The sequence below is a fragment of the Erythrolamprus reginae genome, chromosome 4, assembly GCF_031021105.1.
Source record: "Erythrolamprus reginae isolate rEryReg1 chromosome 4, rEryReg1.hap1, whole genome shotgun sequence".
NCBI lineage: Eukaryota > Metazoa > Chordata > Lepidosauria > Squamata > Dipsadidae > Erythrolamprus > Erythrolamprus reginae.
Window position 1 is genome coordinate 53,422,143 of NC_091953.1, and position 15,315 is coordinate 53,437,457.

Below are 15,315 nucleotides of genomic sequence, written 5' to 3' on the forward strand. Positions count from 1 at the left end.
CCTCATCAGCAAAAATATGTTTGTTACATACATACTTACATACATACATGCATACATAAACAAATAGTTATGTACTTACTTACATACTTACTTATTTATTTATTTATATGCTGCCCTTCTTAGACTCAGGGCAGCTTACGACATGTTAGCAATAGCACTTTTTTAACAGAGCCAGCATATTGCCCCCACAATCCGGGTCCTTCATATACATATTCATATTCATATACTGTATACAGTATATACATACACACACACACACATACACATATATACAGTGTGTGTGTGTGTGTGTATGGGTCTTGTTTTCTGTGAAACACGGTAATTTGAGAACATATATGTTTCAGAATAAAAGCACTAGATTGAAGAAGTTAAAAATAAACTCACAGAAGAGAACCAGTATATAGAAGTAAAAAGGGAAATTGAGGGATTAATATATTACATTTTTTTGTCTTCTACCTACTAAGATTGTCAGTCATCATTCTAATATATTTATTATTTCATGAATTCAGGAGTTCAAATTGACATATAGAGAGCACTTCATAATTTTATCCCAGAAAAGTTTGATCACAAAATAGATTGTTGGAAGAAATATCTATCTGGTTCAGTTCCAAGTGGGGAGAAAGACCCTGGAAACATGGAGGCTGATTGGAAAGATGGTTTTAATGAAGCTAGATAGGTTAATCCTATTATGTCCTGGAAGGTCATGTCTTAATCCCATCACCCTAGAGCTGGAGGTCTTCTGTTTTGTAGATAGGCTCAGTATTTCTTAATGGGTACCAAATATCTGCTGGGGACAGGGAGCTGCTCTCTGTCTTTAAAATATGTTTCCTTTTTCATGTTCTAGGGAAATATAATATTTTGCCTTTTTTAACATATCCTAAAATATTTCACTCTTCTAGGAAGGTTGGGTACTAACTTTGTACAAGGTATGTAAAGGGGGAAAGAAAGGTTGAGAACCATTGACCATTGAGAACCAGAGAATAACTGGTCCAAAGTTAGTCAGTTGGTTTCCATGGTTAAGGGAGTTGAAATCTTGATTTTATTTAACATAAACCAATACCCACTGGTTCTGACCTACTATCATCATGGTAATTCATACAATTATAAATTATATAACCCATATTGCAGATCAAAGCTTGTAGGATGCCAATTCATTTAATCACAATTAAAACTTACATTAGAATCTTTATTTGTTAGAAAAACCCATGAAGACTAAATGCCACATTGAGGGATCACAGGAGATTGGAAGCGATCTTACTCTGAAATGTAAATCCCAAGAAGGCTCTCCTGTCATAGTTTACTCCTGGAAAAAAACTACTGGCTCACAAGAGCTTCCAGCAACAGCATTACCAAGTATGCTTTCATGTTATTAATATATTTTCCATAAACTGGGCTATTGTTTTACTTCTTCAAATGCTAAATTAATTTTAGATGTAACTTTGAGATATAAGAAAAATCATTTTATTTAATTTATGTTATTGTAAGGTATTTTATTTACCATGTAATTGTCCAAAATATTTCTCAGTGATATATCATCAGACTTTTAAGTTCTTAAAACTAGTTGAAAAGGGAAAATAGTCTAAAATTTAGCTGAATAGAATGGAATGGAACGGAATGAAATAGAATTCTTTACTGGCCAAGTGTGATTGCACACACAAGGAATTTGTCTTTGGTGCATATGCTCTCAGTGTACATAAAAGAAAAAGTTACATTTGTCAAGAATCATGAGATACAACACTTAATGATTGTCATGGGGTTCAAATAAGCAATGAGGAAACAATATTAATAAAAATCATAAGGATACAAGCAATAAGTTACAGTCATAAGTGGGAGAAAATAGGTGATAGGAATGATGGGAAAAAACTAGTAGTAATAGTAGTGCAGACTTAATAAATAGTTTGACATTGTTGAGGGAATTATTTGTTTAGCAGAGTGATGGCGTTCGGGATAAAACGTCTTGTCCTAGTTGCAGTTCTCTATAGTGATGTTTTGAGGGTAGGAGTTGAAACAGTTTATGTCCAGGATGCGAGGGGTCAGTAAATATTTTCACTGCCCTCTTTTTGACTTGTGCAGTATACAGGTCCTCAATGGCAGGCAGGTTGCCAGTAATAGTTTTTTCTGCAGTTCTTATTATCCTCTGAAGTCTGTGTCGGTCTTATTGGGTTGCAGAACCAAACCAGATAGTTACAGAGGTGCAGATGACAGACTCAGTGATTCTGCTGTAGAACTGGATCAGCAGCTCCTTGGGCAGTTTGAGCTTCCTGAGTTGGCGCAGAAAGAACATTCTTTGTTATGCTTTTTTGATGACGTTTTTGATGTTTGGTGACCATTTTAGGTCTTGAGATATGATAGAACCTAGAAAGTTGAAGGTCTCTACTGTTGATACTGTGTTGTCTAATATTGTGAGAAGTGGTAGGATGGGAGGGTTTCTCCAAAAGTCTATCATCATTTCTATGGTTTTGAGTGTGTTCAGTTCTAGATTGTTCCAGTCGCACCATGAGGCTAGTTGTTCAATCTCCCGTCTGTATACGGTTTCATCGTTGTTTTGAATGAGTCCAATCACTGTTGTATCGTCTGCAAACAAGTGTGTTCAGGTACTGCTAGCTGATTTAGTTTAGTTAAAAGAATGTCCAGAATGATGGTGTTGAATGCTGAACTAAAGTTTACACAAAGGACCCTAGCATAGGTCTTTGGAGATTAAAGATGTTGCAGGATGTTATGCCGAGCCATATTAATAGCATCATATGTTGATATATTTGCTCGGTATACAAATTGCAGGGGGTCTAACAGTGGATCCGTGATGATTTTCAAGTGGGCCATCACTAGCCTTTCAAAGGTTTTCATAACTACAGATGTTAGAGCAACTGGTCTGTAGTCATTCAGTTTATTTATTGGATTTGTATGCCGCCGCTCTCCGTGAACTCCGTGAGTTCCTTGATAGTAGAGTGTTCAAAGCAGGAAGGAACATAGCACATCTCTAATTATTTGTTGAAGATTTGGGTGATGATGGGAACAATTGGTCAGCACAGACTTTTAAGCAAGAATGAGTTATCTTGTCTGGACCTGGTGCTTTTCCAGACTTCGGTCTGTGAAATAGATCTTGCACTTCCTTTTCTGTGATCACCAGGGGTTGTAAACCCAATGGAATGGGTTCAGTTGTAGAAGATTTGGCTGTTGTTGTTGTGGCTGGGATGGAGGTTGTGGAGATACATGGCTGTAGTTTCTTTTCAATCTTGTAGTAGAACCCATTCAGATCATCTGCCAGTTGCTGATTTTCTTCAGCTTGGTGATGTTTTTGAGACTTTTCCACATGTTTGCTGGTTCATTTGTTGAGAATTGAAGGAAACAGAGCTATGGTATCGTTCACTACTGTTTACTGTTGCCCACTACTGTTTACTGTTGCCCATATTGTTTTGGAAGGATTAATGTAGAAAGGTTCAGAATGGAATATTTATTTTGTTCCTAAATGGCAAATGCTTAATTAAAAATCAAGCTGCATGAACAAAACATTTGGTAGTAGAAAAGAATCATGAGCAAAATGTACATACTACCCCAAATATAAACTGTGTGCACAATTATTAGTTAAGCTATATTTTGGAGGATTAATTTTATTACTGAATAACTATAGTGCTCTTGGTCAATCCAAAATGTTAATAAACCTCAAACCTAAATATTTAAGAAACTAAAAGTTAGGTTATGACTTTCTTAGGAGAATATATGGGTGCACAATTATTGAGCAACTATTAGTGTGCAGAATTATGTAACTAAATGAAAATTTTCTCATCTCATTTATTTTCATCTATTAAAATGAAAATAATAACTCAAAATTTACAAATACAGTGATCCCCCGATCATTGCGAGGGTTCCGTTCCAGGACCCCTAGCAATGATCGGGTTTTAGCGAAGTAGCGCTGCGGAAGTAAAAACACCATCTGCGCATGCGCAGATGGTGTTTTTACTTCCGCCGCAGCAGCGAGGAGCCGAAGATTGGGGTTTCCCCGCCGCCCACGCAAACTCCTCACTGCTGCCGCACCCGCCGCTTGTCCGCCGTCTGCCTGCCCTTCGCCCGGCCACCCGCCGTTCGCTCGCTGCTCACCCGGCCACCCGGGTTCGTTTGGCTTCGGGACATGCCGGCGGCGACGTTTTAAAACAGCCGCGCGGCTTCCAAACTGAGTCCCGAAGTCAAAGGCGAACTTCCGCGTTTGGCTTCGGGACTCAGTTGGGAAGCCGCGCGGCTGTTTTAAAACATCGCCGCCGGCATGTCCCGAAGCCAAACGAACCCGGGTGGCCGGGCGAGCAGCGAGCGAACGGCGGGTGGCCGGGCGAAGGGCGGGCGAGCGGCGAAGGGCGGGCGAGCAGTGAGCGAACGCCGGGTGGCCGGGTGAAGGGCGGGCGAACGGCGAGCGAAGGGCGGGTGGCCGGGCGAAGGGCGGGCGAGCAGCGAGCGAACGGCGGGTGGCCGGGCGAACGGCGGGCGAGCCGGGCGGGCGAACGGTTGCTGGGGGGGCTTCTCGCCCTACCGCCAGCAAGAGGAGACCCAGGGAAGCCGCCCAGCAGCTGATCTGCCCGGCGCTATCTACGCATGCGTGCCCATAGAAAAAAGGGCACGCATGCGCAGATGGTGTTTTTACTTCCGGGTTGCAAAATCGCCATATAGCCGTTTCGCAATGACCGGGGTCGCAATACCCGGGGGATCACTGTAACCATTTCTGACAATTAAAGAAAAACCAGTGACCAATATAGTCACCCTTCTTTTCAATAACAGTCATCAGCCTTCCCATTCATGGAGTCTGTCAGATCTTGATTTGTTGACAATTAATTTTTTGTGTAGCAGCAACCACAGCTTCTGAGACACTGTTTAGAGAGGTATACTGTTTTCCTTCACCATAAATCTCCCATTTAAGAAGGTCCTAAAAGTTCTAAATGAGGTTTAGGTCAGGCTGGCTATGCAATGGAGTACTTCGATGCATGTGATGGAGCATTGTCCTGCATTCAATTCATGGTGGTCTTGAAAGATGCAGACTTTTTCCTGCAACACAGCTTGAAGAAAGTGTCTTCTAAAAACTGGCAGTAGGTTTGAGAGTTGATTTTGAGTACATCTTTTTATTTTATTTTATTTATTTATTTGTCAAACATGTATAGGATAGTAATAGTTTGTATAAACATAAGTAAAAAGTAACGATAAAAGAGGAGAGTAGGCACAGTGGTGGATTTATGCGTGCCCCTTACAGACCTCTTAAAAACGAGGAGAGGTCGACTGTAGACAGTCTAAGGTTAAAGTTTTTGGGGTTTGGGGAAGAAACTACAGAGTAAGGTTGTACATTCCAGGCATTGATCACTCTATTGCTAAAGTTGTATTTTCTGCAGTTGAGTTTGGAACAGTTTACCTTTAGTTTCAATCACGTGCTCATATATTGCTGCATTTGAAGGTGAAGTAGGAAGGACATTTTGGTATATGATTTTAGGAACTACATTTAGATCAGATCGGAGGCGACATAGTTGTAAATCGTCTAAACTCAGTATTTCAAGTCTGATGGAATAAGGTATTTTGTTGCGAGCGGAGGAGTGAAGGACTCTTCTTGCCTGGGGACAGCGAAAATGGCCCCCCCTGCCCCCCCAGAGGCCCTTGGAGGCCTGAAACAGCCATTTCCCAACTTCTGGTGCCCTCCGCCATCGCCCGGAGACTCTCTGGAAGCTGAAAATGCCCCTCCCCCCCGAGCCTCTGGATGAGCCGAAAATCAGCTGGCTGGCATGCACATACAAGGTAACGCCTGAGCTAGGTAATGACTTGTGTACCAGCAGATATGGCTCTACGTGCCATCTGTGGCATCCATGCCATAGGTTCGCCATCACTGATATAGAGTATTGATATCCTTAGGCCACACCGTTCCTCATTACACAAATACACATCATCTGATATGTTTATATCAACTAAACATTCAAGTGTATACAGCTTGGAGGTGAAAATATGCATAAAAATGATTATATGGTAAAAATAATCACCTGCCTAATAATTGTGCACATAGTGTTTATACCAATTAGGCTATTTCCTAATGAGAGTAAGTACAGAAAAGTTTTAAGAAATACTAAGGAATTCTTTGACTAATTTTGACCAGTCAAAAATACCAGTTTGGAATCTGCCAGCTTTATTCATGCATGCATGCATGCATACACACACACACACACACACACACATGTCCCACTCGTCATCTTCAGGCTGGTGCTTTTGGTATTGTGCTAGGGCAAACAAAGCATGGTCAGAGCTGCTGTTCCTTTATAAATACGGGGGGGGGGGGGGGTGTTGATCAATAAAATATGCTATATTTAAGTAAGAAAGTGACATTACTTGAAATAACATATGAAATTATTCTTTTTAATTCTATACATCGATGCAAAAATTCTAACAAATACCCTAAATATTTACAGATGAAAATACAGGCGACTTATTTGTGAAAAATGCTTCTCAGACTTATTCTGGTACTTACACATGTTTGGCTTACAATAAAGTCGGCAGAGATGAATGTTCTGTCATACTGAATGTTACACCCCGTAAGTATTAGTCAACAGGCAAGTGAAGTAATAAAAATAGACATTGGGTAAATAGTTGTTATTTAACTGCAAAATTAATTTCTGCTTTCTAACAGAGGGTTTGGGGTTTTTTGTATTTTAGCTATAAATAGAGCTGGTACTATTGCTGGAGCAGTTATAGGAACTCTTCTGGCACTAGGCATAATCGCTTTTATAATTTTCTGTTGCTATAAGAAACGAAGAGACACAAAATATGAAAAAGAAGTACATCATGATATCAGGTGCGCCATTTTGATTTACATTTCAAAACTTAATTTCTAAAAATGTTAACTTCTAGAAGTATTGCTTTACCTAATTTTAGTTGCAGAAATAGCCAAATAACAATGGAAGTGTCTGGACAACCTTTTGCTTGAAAAATGGTTTGATATCATTTAATTCATAGTTGTGATTACACAAAATTCACAAGTTTATAAAGCAAAATGGGAAAATATTGGAATGGGCCTAGCAAGATTTTGTTTTATAAATGACAAAATAAATATTAGATTGTGTGAAAAATTAAACCTGATTAAGAAGGTAGAAGTGTAATTGAGTGTAATTTAATATAAGGAAACATAGTAGCAATAATAATAGAAATATTAGTTATTCTAAAACTAAAATAAATCTAAAAGAACATTTAATCAACCAAAAAGGTTGGAATCTTTTAGATGCAATAGTCAATTGATGATTTTATTTGCTTTGATGAAACAGTATCTCTCAGAAAACCTAATAAGGATACTTTGGCTTCCTAAGCCAATAGAATATTGAACAGATATTGATATTTGCTCTGGCATTGAAAAGCAGTCCTTCAAAGTCATTTTATTATCTAAAACAACTGTCCTAAATAGTTAGAAAAGGGAATGATCAATGTACAGTTTTTGTATATAAATATTAGCATTTTAAGAGATTAAAATATAACATAATATGATATATATTAGTGCATCAATTATTTCCATTCTTCAAGAAATTATATATTTTTCCTTAAATTTATTTATTTATTTATTTGATTGATTGATTGATTGATTGGCCGCCCAACTCCTTTTGGACTCTGGGCAGCGTACAACATCTAAAACAATATAAAAACAGTAAAAAAAAATCCATAAGGAAAGAGAATACAAAATCATATCTTTTGGCCGGAGTGAGGTGGTGTCATATTGTTCAATGGCCTCAGGCCTGCCGGCAGAGCCAGGTTTTCATGACTTTCCAGAAGGCCAATAGGGTGGAGGCAGTAAGGACCTCAGGAGGCTGATGGTTCCAGAGAGCCGGTGCTGCCACCTAGAAGGCCCTCCCATGCAGCCCCGCCAACCGACACAATCTAACCGACAGGACTCGGACGAGACCTATCGGGCGCCCTGCCCTTGAATTTTTATTCCTTTGATAGTGAAACTGTAGCTTGGGAGACACTAATTGTCTTAAAGGATGCACTCTGCCAACCACAGTCATTTTTTCAAGCTAACTGAGCATATAAATTAAACTATTAATTAATAGTAAATAAAATGCATCTTAAATTGTCATACATTTATTTATTTACATTTACTTAGGCTCAAGGAATGTAGCTCAGAATAAATGAAAATAAAAATTGTTTCATGGATTTATTTGACAAAAATATTCTAAAATATTAAGGATAGATTAAATCAGTGCCTGTGAGATTATGGAAATTAAAGTTCATTTATCGTAAAGTTGCCAAATTTTAGAAAGACTGTGATAGAGAAAATGAGTATTCTGCTATTATGGTAATGTTAGTATCTTTCATTAAATAAAAAGTATTAAGTAAATTCTTATATATGCTTCATTTTCAGAGAGGATGTTCCTCCTCCAAAAAGTCGTGCCTCAACAGCCCGCAGCTATATAGGGAGTAATCGATCATCTTTGGGCTCAATGTCTCCATCTAATATGGATGGTTTTACCAAAACTCAGTACAATAAAGTGCCAAGTGACGACTCTGAACGTACTCCCTCTCAGAACCAGCACTTTGATCCACCAAAGGTAGCTGCACCTAATCTAAGTAGAATGGGAGCTATTCCTGTGATGATACCAGCACAAAGCAAAGATGGTTCCATAGTATAACATGACATTAATTTGAAGTTTCAACAGTTTATTACCATATTGATGATTAGTTTGTTCCAGTTCTGCACATTTAAAAATACTCTTGAGCATCAAGATTTATCTGCTTAGCTCAACAGATTTTTAAGTTTGGCTGCTTGCATTGAAAAGTTGACAGTGAAAAAATGTTATCCACGTTTGTAGGAATTTCTAAATAAATATTCAGATATGAATTGTTGATCTATTAGTTATAGTAGATTGTATGATATGAAACATTTTGTATTTACCTTGCGACAGATACATGTTTATATGAGAACTGTTACAATGATAATTTTTCTGTTCAAAAATCTGAAAATAGAGACTTGCATTCTTGTAATATTGATTCTGGAGTACTTTTCTCAAAAACTCTAAATATTTAAAATTTAGTGATAGTAATGCACATGTTTATCATATTCATCAATTTCTGTCCTTTCACACATTTTCTTTCTATCTCTTTTGCTCTCTCCAGTCTTACAGGATATTACTTGTTCTATGTGGATAAACTGTTCATTTGTAGATATGTAATATTGAATGAATTTACTCAGCATACATGATCTGATAGTAAAATAAACCTGAATTCAATCATTCATGATATTTTACAAGCTGTACTTGCAATTTTGAAATGTCCTGTTTTTATAAAGATTTATGAAAATAGATTTTATATATGGAACCAGAACCCTTAAGTTTAATTTATAAAATATACAATTACATTTTTGTAGTAAGGTTTTCCGTAACCCAAGAGTTGGTGAGGGCTTTCCCACTATATTAATATACTCAGTGTTATCATTTAGTACGTTTTTATTAATTCATCCTATTCATATTCCTCTACTGCTTTCATTACCAATTTTAAAAAATAGAACACCAAAAAATGAATACCTTCTTAAGCTTGTAGTTTATATGTATATGGCAGTGGTGAGTTCCTACTGGTGTGGTAGGAACTGCACTGGTAGAAACCCACTGATGATGCAATTTTTGATGATTCCCCCCCCCCCCCCCCGACATCTCCATGTCAGAAGAAGTCCTTCTGCCCGCCCTCGTCTTAATGCTGGCCTTTAGTCTTCGTCTGAAGCACATGTGAGAAACTCCTTCTCAGAATATGCCAGAAAATAATCGCCAAAAATTGCATTATCAGTGGAGTCCTACCAGTGTGGTGCTCTGGACTGCATCAGTGGGAACCCACCACAAGTTATAAATTCTTATTAGGAAATTGCTCCCAGTGAATTACAAAATTTGCTTCTATTTTTCTTTTTCCCATTCATCATGTCCAATTGTTGGAGACTGTAGTTTCTTGACAAAGTTTTTCAGAAAGCCGTTGCCTCCTTCCTAAGGCTGAGGGAATTTGACTAGCCCAAGATCACCAATTGGCTTTGTGCCTAAGATGGGACTAGAACTCACTCAGTTTCTAGCATGATGCCTTCACCAGATTGGCTCATATGCTTTTTGTATACATGAATAATTTCAAAAATTTACTGCAAGAGAAGTTTAAATGTTTATATTTGATAGCTAATTTTTTTTTCATTGTGATTCTTGTATACATGAATAATTTTAAAAAAAGATATCAAGAATTAATATTTAAACTTCGCTTGCAGCAACCCAAATTAGTATATAGATATTTCTTGTCTTACAATCACAGTTGGGGCCAGAATTTCAGTTGCTAAGTGATGCAGTTGCTAAGTGATATATCATGTGATCACATCACTTAGCAATCTCACCACTCCTGGATAATGGGTTGTTAAGCGGAGAGAATCTCATGTACCACAGAGAAGAGGAGGCCTGATGTAGGCTGCATGCAAATGCGAAAGAGCTGCAGTGTGGTACAAAGGTGCTGGAATCCTCAGCTTCTCCACCCCAATCCAGTAGTGTGAAACAATGGTGCTGTGTCCTGAGAAGCCTCAGCTATCCCATTAGGCTGAGCAGAGCTTAGAAACATAGAAGTCTGACGGCAGAAAAAGACCTCATGGTCCATCTAGTCTGCCCTTATACTATTTTCTGTATTTTATCTTAGGATGTATATATGTTTATCCCAGGCATGTTTAAATTCAGTTACTGTGGATTTATCTACCACGTCTGCTGGAAGTTTGTTCCAAGGATCTTACTCTTTCAGTAAAATAATATTTTCTCATGTTGCTTTTGATCTTTCCCCCAATGACTTGAGGGCCATACATCTATTCCCATCTGCCTATTTCCTCTTGATCTGTGCCCTTTTGCCACCACCTTGCAAATTAGCAGTGATCAGCCATTCCTTCTCTAATAGTACATCCATTCTTGCAAGGCTAGAAGATTTTCGAAGAATCACTAGAATAGGATATGTGGCTTGGAGAAGGACTGGCATGCATAGTTTGGAGAATTAAAGCCCATTCAATTACTATAGTACTGATGAAATGAGTTTAAGGCCATGAGTTTAAGCTCACTGAAGCATCTCAAGAATGAGACTTTGCCATTCTCCCAATAGTGGAAAACTTAAGAAAGTTTCTGGGGCTGAAGTAGAGGCCTGGGTAGTGACATTTGCTGGTTGAGTTTGCAGAAAGTCATAGGCCTCCACTTTAGCCCCAGCCCTATCATTGTGTAGGATGGTCAAAAAGTAATAGATTGAGGAAAAATATTCTGGCAAGGAAAGAATTCGGATCTTTGGCTGGACAGTGCAAGCGACAACTGGCCAGAAGTCCGAGACTGCCTCAACCAACCCAACGAAAGGCCCAGTCTTGTTGGGGAAGCTCGCAGGAGGAAGGACATTTATGATTACAAATGAATGACAGAAAGATGACAGGTAGAAGAAAAAACTCTTGACTCATTGCTATTGCTGGAAGCAAGGGCACACGCCCTGGACTAGGACTGAGTCAAAGAGTGGGATGTAAGATGGAGGGCACTATTTATACTTTTCTAAGACTCAGTCGTGATTGGCTATCGGACAAGGTCAAACCCATCCTTGGAGACTATCTCCACCTACCATGGAGAATAGATGGGGGATTGCCGAGCCCCTAAATTTTAATTCTTGATCACAGGAGTGTTGCAGTGAGCTTAAACTCATGGCCTTAACTCATTTTATTAGTACCATAGTAATTGAATGGGCTTAAACCAAGAACCACCTGTAATGTGTTACTCTTAATTGTACAGTGTTTCTTTGTCACCTAATTTTAATTTGAAGAATTTTTATTTCTAATGTAATGCAACATTGTAGTACAAATAACTTTGCTGTTTATTAAGTGGACATGATCTGATAGTATAAAATATTGAATTAGATAAACAATTATGGAAGTCCATATCAAGGTCTTTTAGGTTTCTTGATATCATTTAGATATGAATTTTTATGTCTGCCTTAAACGTGTTCAATAAACTTTATATTTGATTGTATGTCAGATTTCGCCTATTAAATTTCTGTCAGCACCATGAAAAGTAGTTTTTGAAAACGTACCACAATTTTGTTTATTGTTTAATATTTTCTGCCAAATGGTTAAGTCACTGAATAATTTTGTATATCAGAATTTCTGCCTTTGCTATTTACTATTGTTATAATTCCTTCATGGGAGTTGATCTTACTCATACAACTCCTACAGTACAAGACTACTGAATTATTGTTATTATAACCCGTCTTCTTGCTTTTTCAAAATAAAATAATAAGATAATAATAAAAATCAAATGATCAATAAGAGACAGCTTCCCCTTAAATTTATATTGGATTAAACCTATCGGGCTTAAAGCTGGTTTACTGAAATCAGTCAAGTTAAAAGTTTCGGGTTTTTAATTATGTTTGCACATTGATGTTTTTAAAAAGGTGTGACTATTGTAATAATAAGGGAGTTCTTTGCATGTGTTCACATGCTTTCAGGAGAAAAAATTGAAGAATTTGGAAATGCATTATTAACATATGGTGTGGTATACAGTACTCTGAAGTATTACATTCAAAAATCTGACTACATTGTTTAAATAATAGTTAGTTTTGAACAGTTCTGTCATTCTGTTGTCCTAGTATATTGTTTCAATGTATATATTTAATATCAGAATTCAAACAAAATGCAAATGCTATTTGAAGTTTGAAGAATTCTGGAACATTTAACTTTATCATTGCTCATTCTCATGAAAATAAATGAATAGTAAAAAGATACAGTGGTTTATTAGCAAAATGTTATTTCTACATATTTAAATGTAGGATAGTCTCGTCGTATTCATATAGTAGGAATTGTTTTGAGGTGGGCTGTTCTATACTCCTAGAATGTATTGAAAGTAATTTATATTTGATAAAATCTGATTCATATTTTGTAAAAGATCGCTTTTTATGAGGCTGTTTTTCAATGTATCAGAGCTCAAGAAAAAGTAATCTTTTTACATACATAGTAATAAAAAGGCATACAACCTGGGATGATGCATATTAAGCAATTTGACCTTTATCTCCCACAATCCATTGGTAGGAAGAGAGATCAGTAGATTATTACACACTCTACCCGTATGAGCCTTTTCAGTAGCTATGATTGATACGAGAGGTTGAGCAACTATTGCTAATCTTTAATTGTGATGTTAAAATTTATTTTGCCTTTTTAAAATAGCTTTTAAATAAGTAGATTATATTAATAGATTGTTGACTTATGTTAGCATATGAATTTAAGATTCCTTTTGAATGTAAAAATTAATGTAGGTTTTACATTAATATTGCATATGTCAAATCTCTCAAATAATATACACAGGAGTTAAATTATGTTATGTTACAAGTCCATTAGCTTTATGTTTACTTAATACAGTAGCCCCTTTTTATGACCCAGTAAATTGTTTATAGTACATCTTTTAAATATACATACTGTACAGAATATTTTGTTTTATGGTTTTTAATCAGGAGATGCCAATGTCATTAGCTGAGTATTTTTTCATATGTAGAACTGGCAACTTTTAAAGCCAAATGCACCCTTTCCTGGAATTGTGTAGCTTTGGAATACTGTGGGAGAAAAGGGTTGCTTATTTAAAGAGAGAATCAAAACACATCCCTGGGATACAGTAAATGGAAAAAATTGTGAAGAACATTTATAAGGCATATCATAAGTTTTGAGTTTTGTAATGAACCTTCTTATATGTGGATCCCACTCCCCCCCACACACATTTTTTGTTAAAAATTATAAGTACTGAAGATTGTGGAAGGAATTGGTTTTATTACTGGTATAATGTTTGCAATAAAGATATTAGTAAATCATATTGTGATTTTCTTAAATATTGATTCTTTGTTTTGCATATGCTTTTTAAAAGATAATTTGTTCATATTAAATATGTTCTTTACATAATTAAGCCAAAACAAAAACAATTTGGCAAAATTACCAAAGATACTGGGCTTGATTGTTATTTATATTACTAGAGGTGGAAATATACAATTTTCATCTTTTTTAAAAAATTGTGTGAATTTAATAGAAATGTTATAAAGTCCATGCTACATGCTGTTTCATTCCAAACACAGCATTTTTAAGAACAAATACAGTATAAAGAGAAGAGTAAGTTGTATGGACATAATTTATTACAATGAGCACTATCAGTCTTACTAGCGTTGCTTTTTATATTAAGGATTCGATGACTTAGAAAAATGAAATATTTTGAAATTTATTCTATTTCCTCTGCTCATCCAAAGTATGGTTTATGCTGTGTTAGGTCTTCCTAGGTCCAACAACATATTTTAAGTATTTTTATTCAGATAAATAATACAGTATGTTGTCAATTGTAGGTGTATAAAATAACATATATTCAGTTTTATTTTTAACATTACCAGGTGTGGAGAATGTAAGCATTCATTAATACAAATAATAATTAATACAAATTATAAAAAATGTGTTCAATTTCATGATTATTATATCTTTATCATAGATATTTCTCATTTAATGAAGACTATTATATATACTACAATTTCTTGTATGGCTCTTTGTAATTTCTTACATTTAGAAGCTTTGCAACTGAAACTAGCAATTATTTCAAAAATATTTAGAAAAAGAAGAGACAAGATATACAAATATGTATTTTGGCAACATTTGAAAACAGGAGTTCCCCACACTATATAGAGTTCAGCATTAATTTAGAGAACTGTAATAGATTTGAAATATACCTCTGAACCCAATTTTAAGATAGTCTTATGCTTGAATATATTTAAATGCGAGTTAGAACATGCACAGATAAATGGTGCAAAGCTACATATTGTTTTTTAACTTAGCAATGTTATATTAATAAGTTCTCATTAACACATTATCTATTTTTATCTTAAATTGCTGAATTGGATTCAAAAAGGTATGAGTGAGCTTATTTAGAGTGAGCAATTAACTTTTTGCCCGTAATGTATATGGAGTTACAGTATATCACTGTGAATATAGCAACTGTAATCTGTATGGAGTGCATTTCATACTTCAAGCACAAATACATTTCTTTTCTTGAAAAACAATACTTTCCCCTTTAATATTCCAGCCATTGGAACTTTAGCAACTTAGTGCAGGGATGTCAAACTTTCAGCCCACAGGTCAGATGCGTTACACCTGCGCTGCGTCCATCCTGACTCCACAAAGGCAAAAAACATGTCTTATGATGTGATCAGATTTGCCCCATTTCCCTGCCACTTTCCCCTCTAGCCCTCCGCTTCTTCTGCTCCCCGCAGCCGCTCCATCCCACTGCCGAAATCCCACCTACCCTGCCGCTTCCTTCGCCCCATCTCGCT

The 15,315-nt window shown here is 36.5% G+C and overlaps 1 protein-coding gene across 3 annotated transcripts in view; it reads left to right on the top strand.

Moving 5' to 3' along the window:
* CXADR (CXADR Ig-like cell adhesion molecule) overlaps positions 1–15,315 on the top strand; it is a 36,079-nt gene that overhangs the window by 17,696 nt on the left and 3,068 nt on the right. For 2 of the 3 annotated variants that reach the window (XM_070750277.1, XM_070750275.1), the window contains exons 4-7: positions 1,198–1,353; positions 6,426–6,548; positions 6,670–6,808; positions 8,363–12,743. In XM_070750277.1, coding sequence (XP_070606378.1) covers positions 1,198–1,353; positions 6,426–6,548; positions 6,670–6,808; positions 8,363–8,630 — 686 coding nt within the window. In that variant the 3' untranslated portion in view covers positions 8,631–12,743. Of the gene's footprint in view, positions 1–1,197; positions 1,354–6,425; positions 6,549–6,669; positions 6,809–8,362; positions 12,744–15,315 lie in introns of those variants that run through there. The other variant, XM_070750276.1, reaches the window with a different exon arrangement.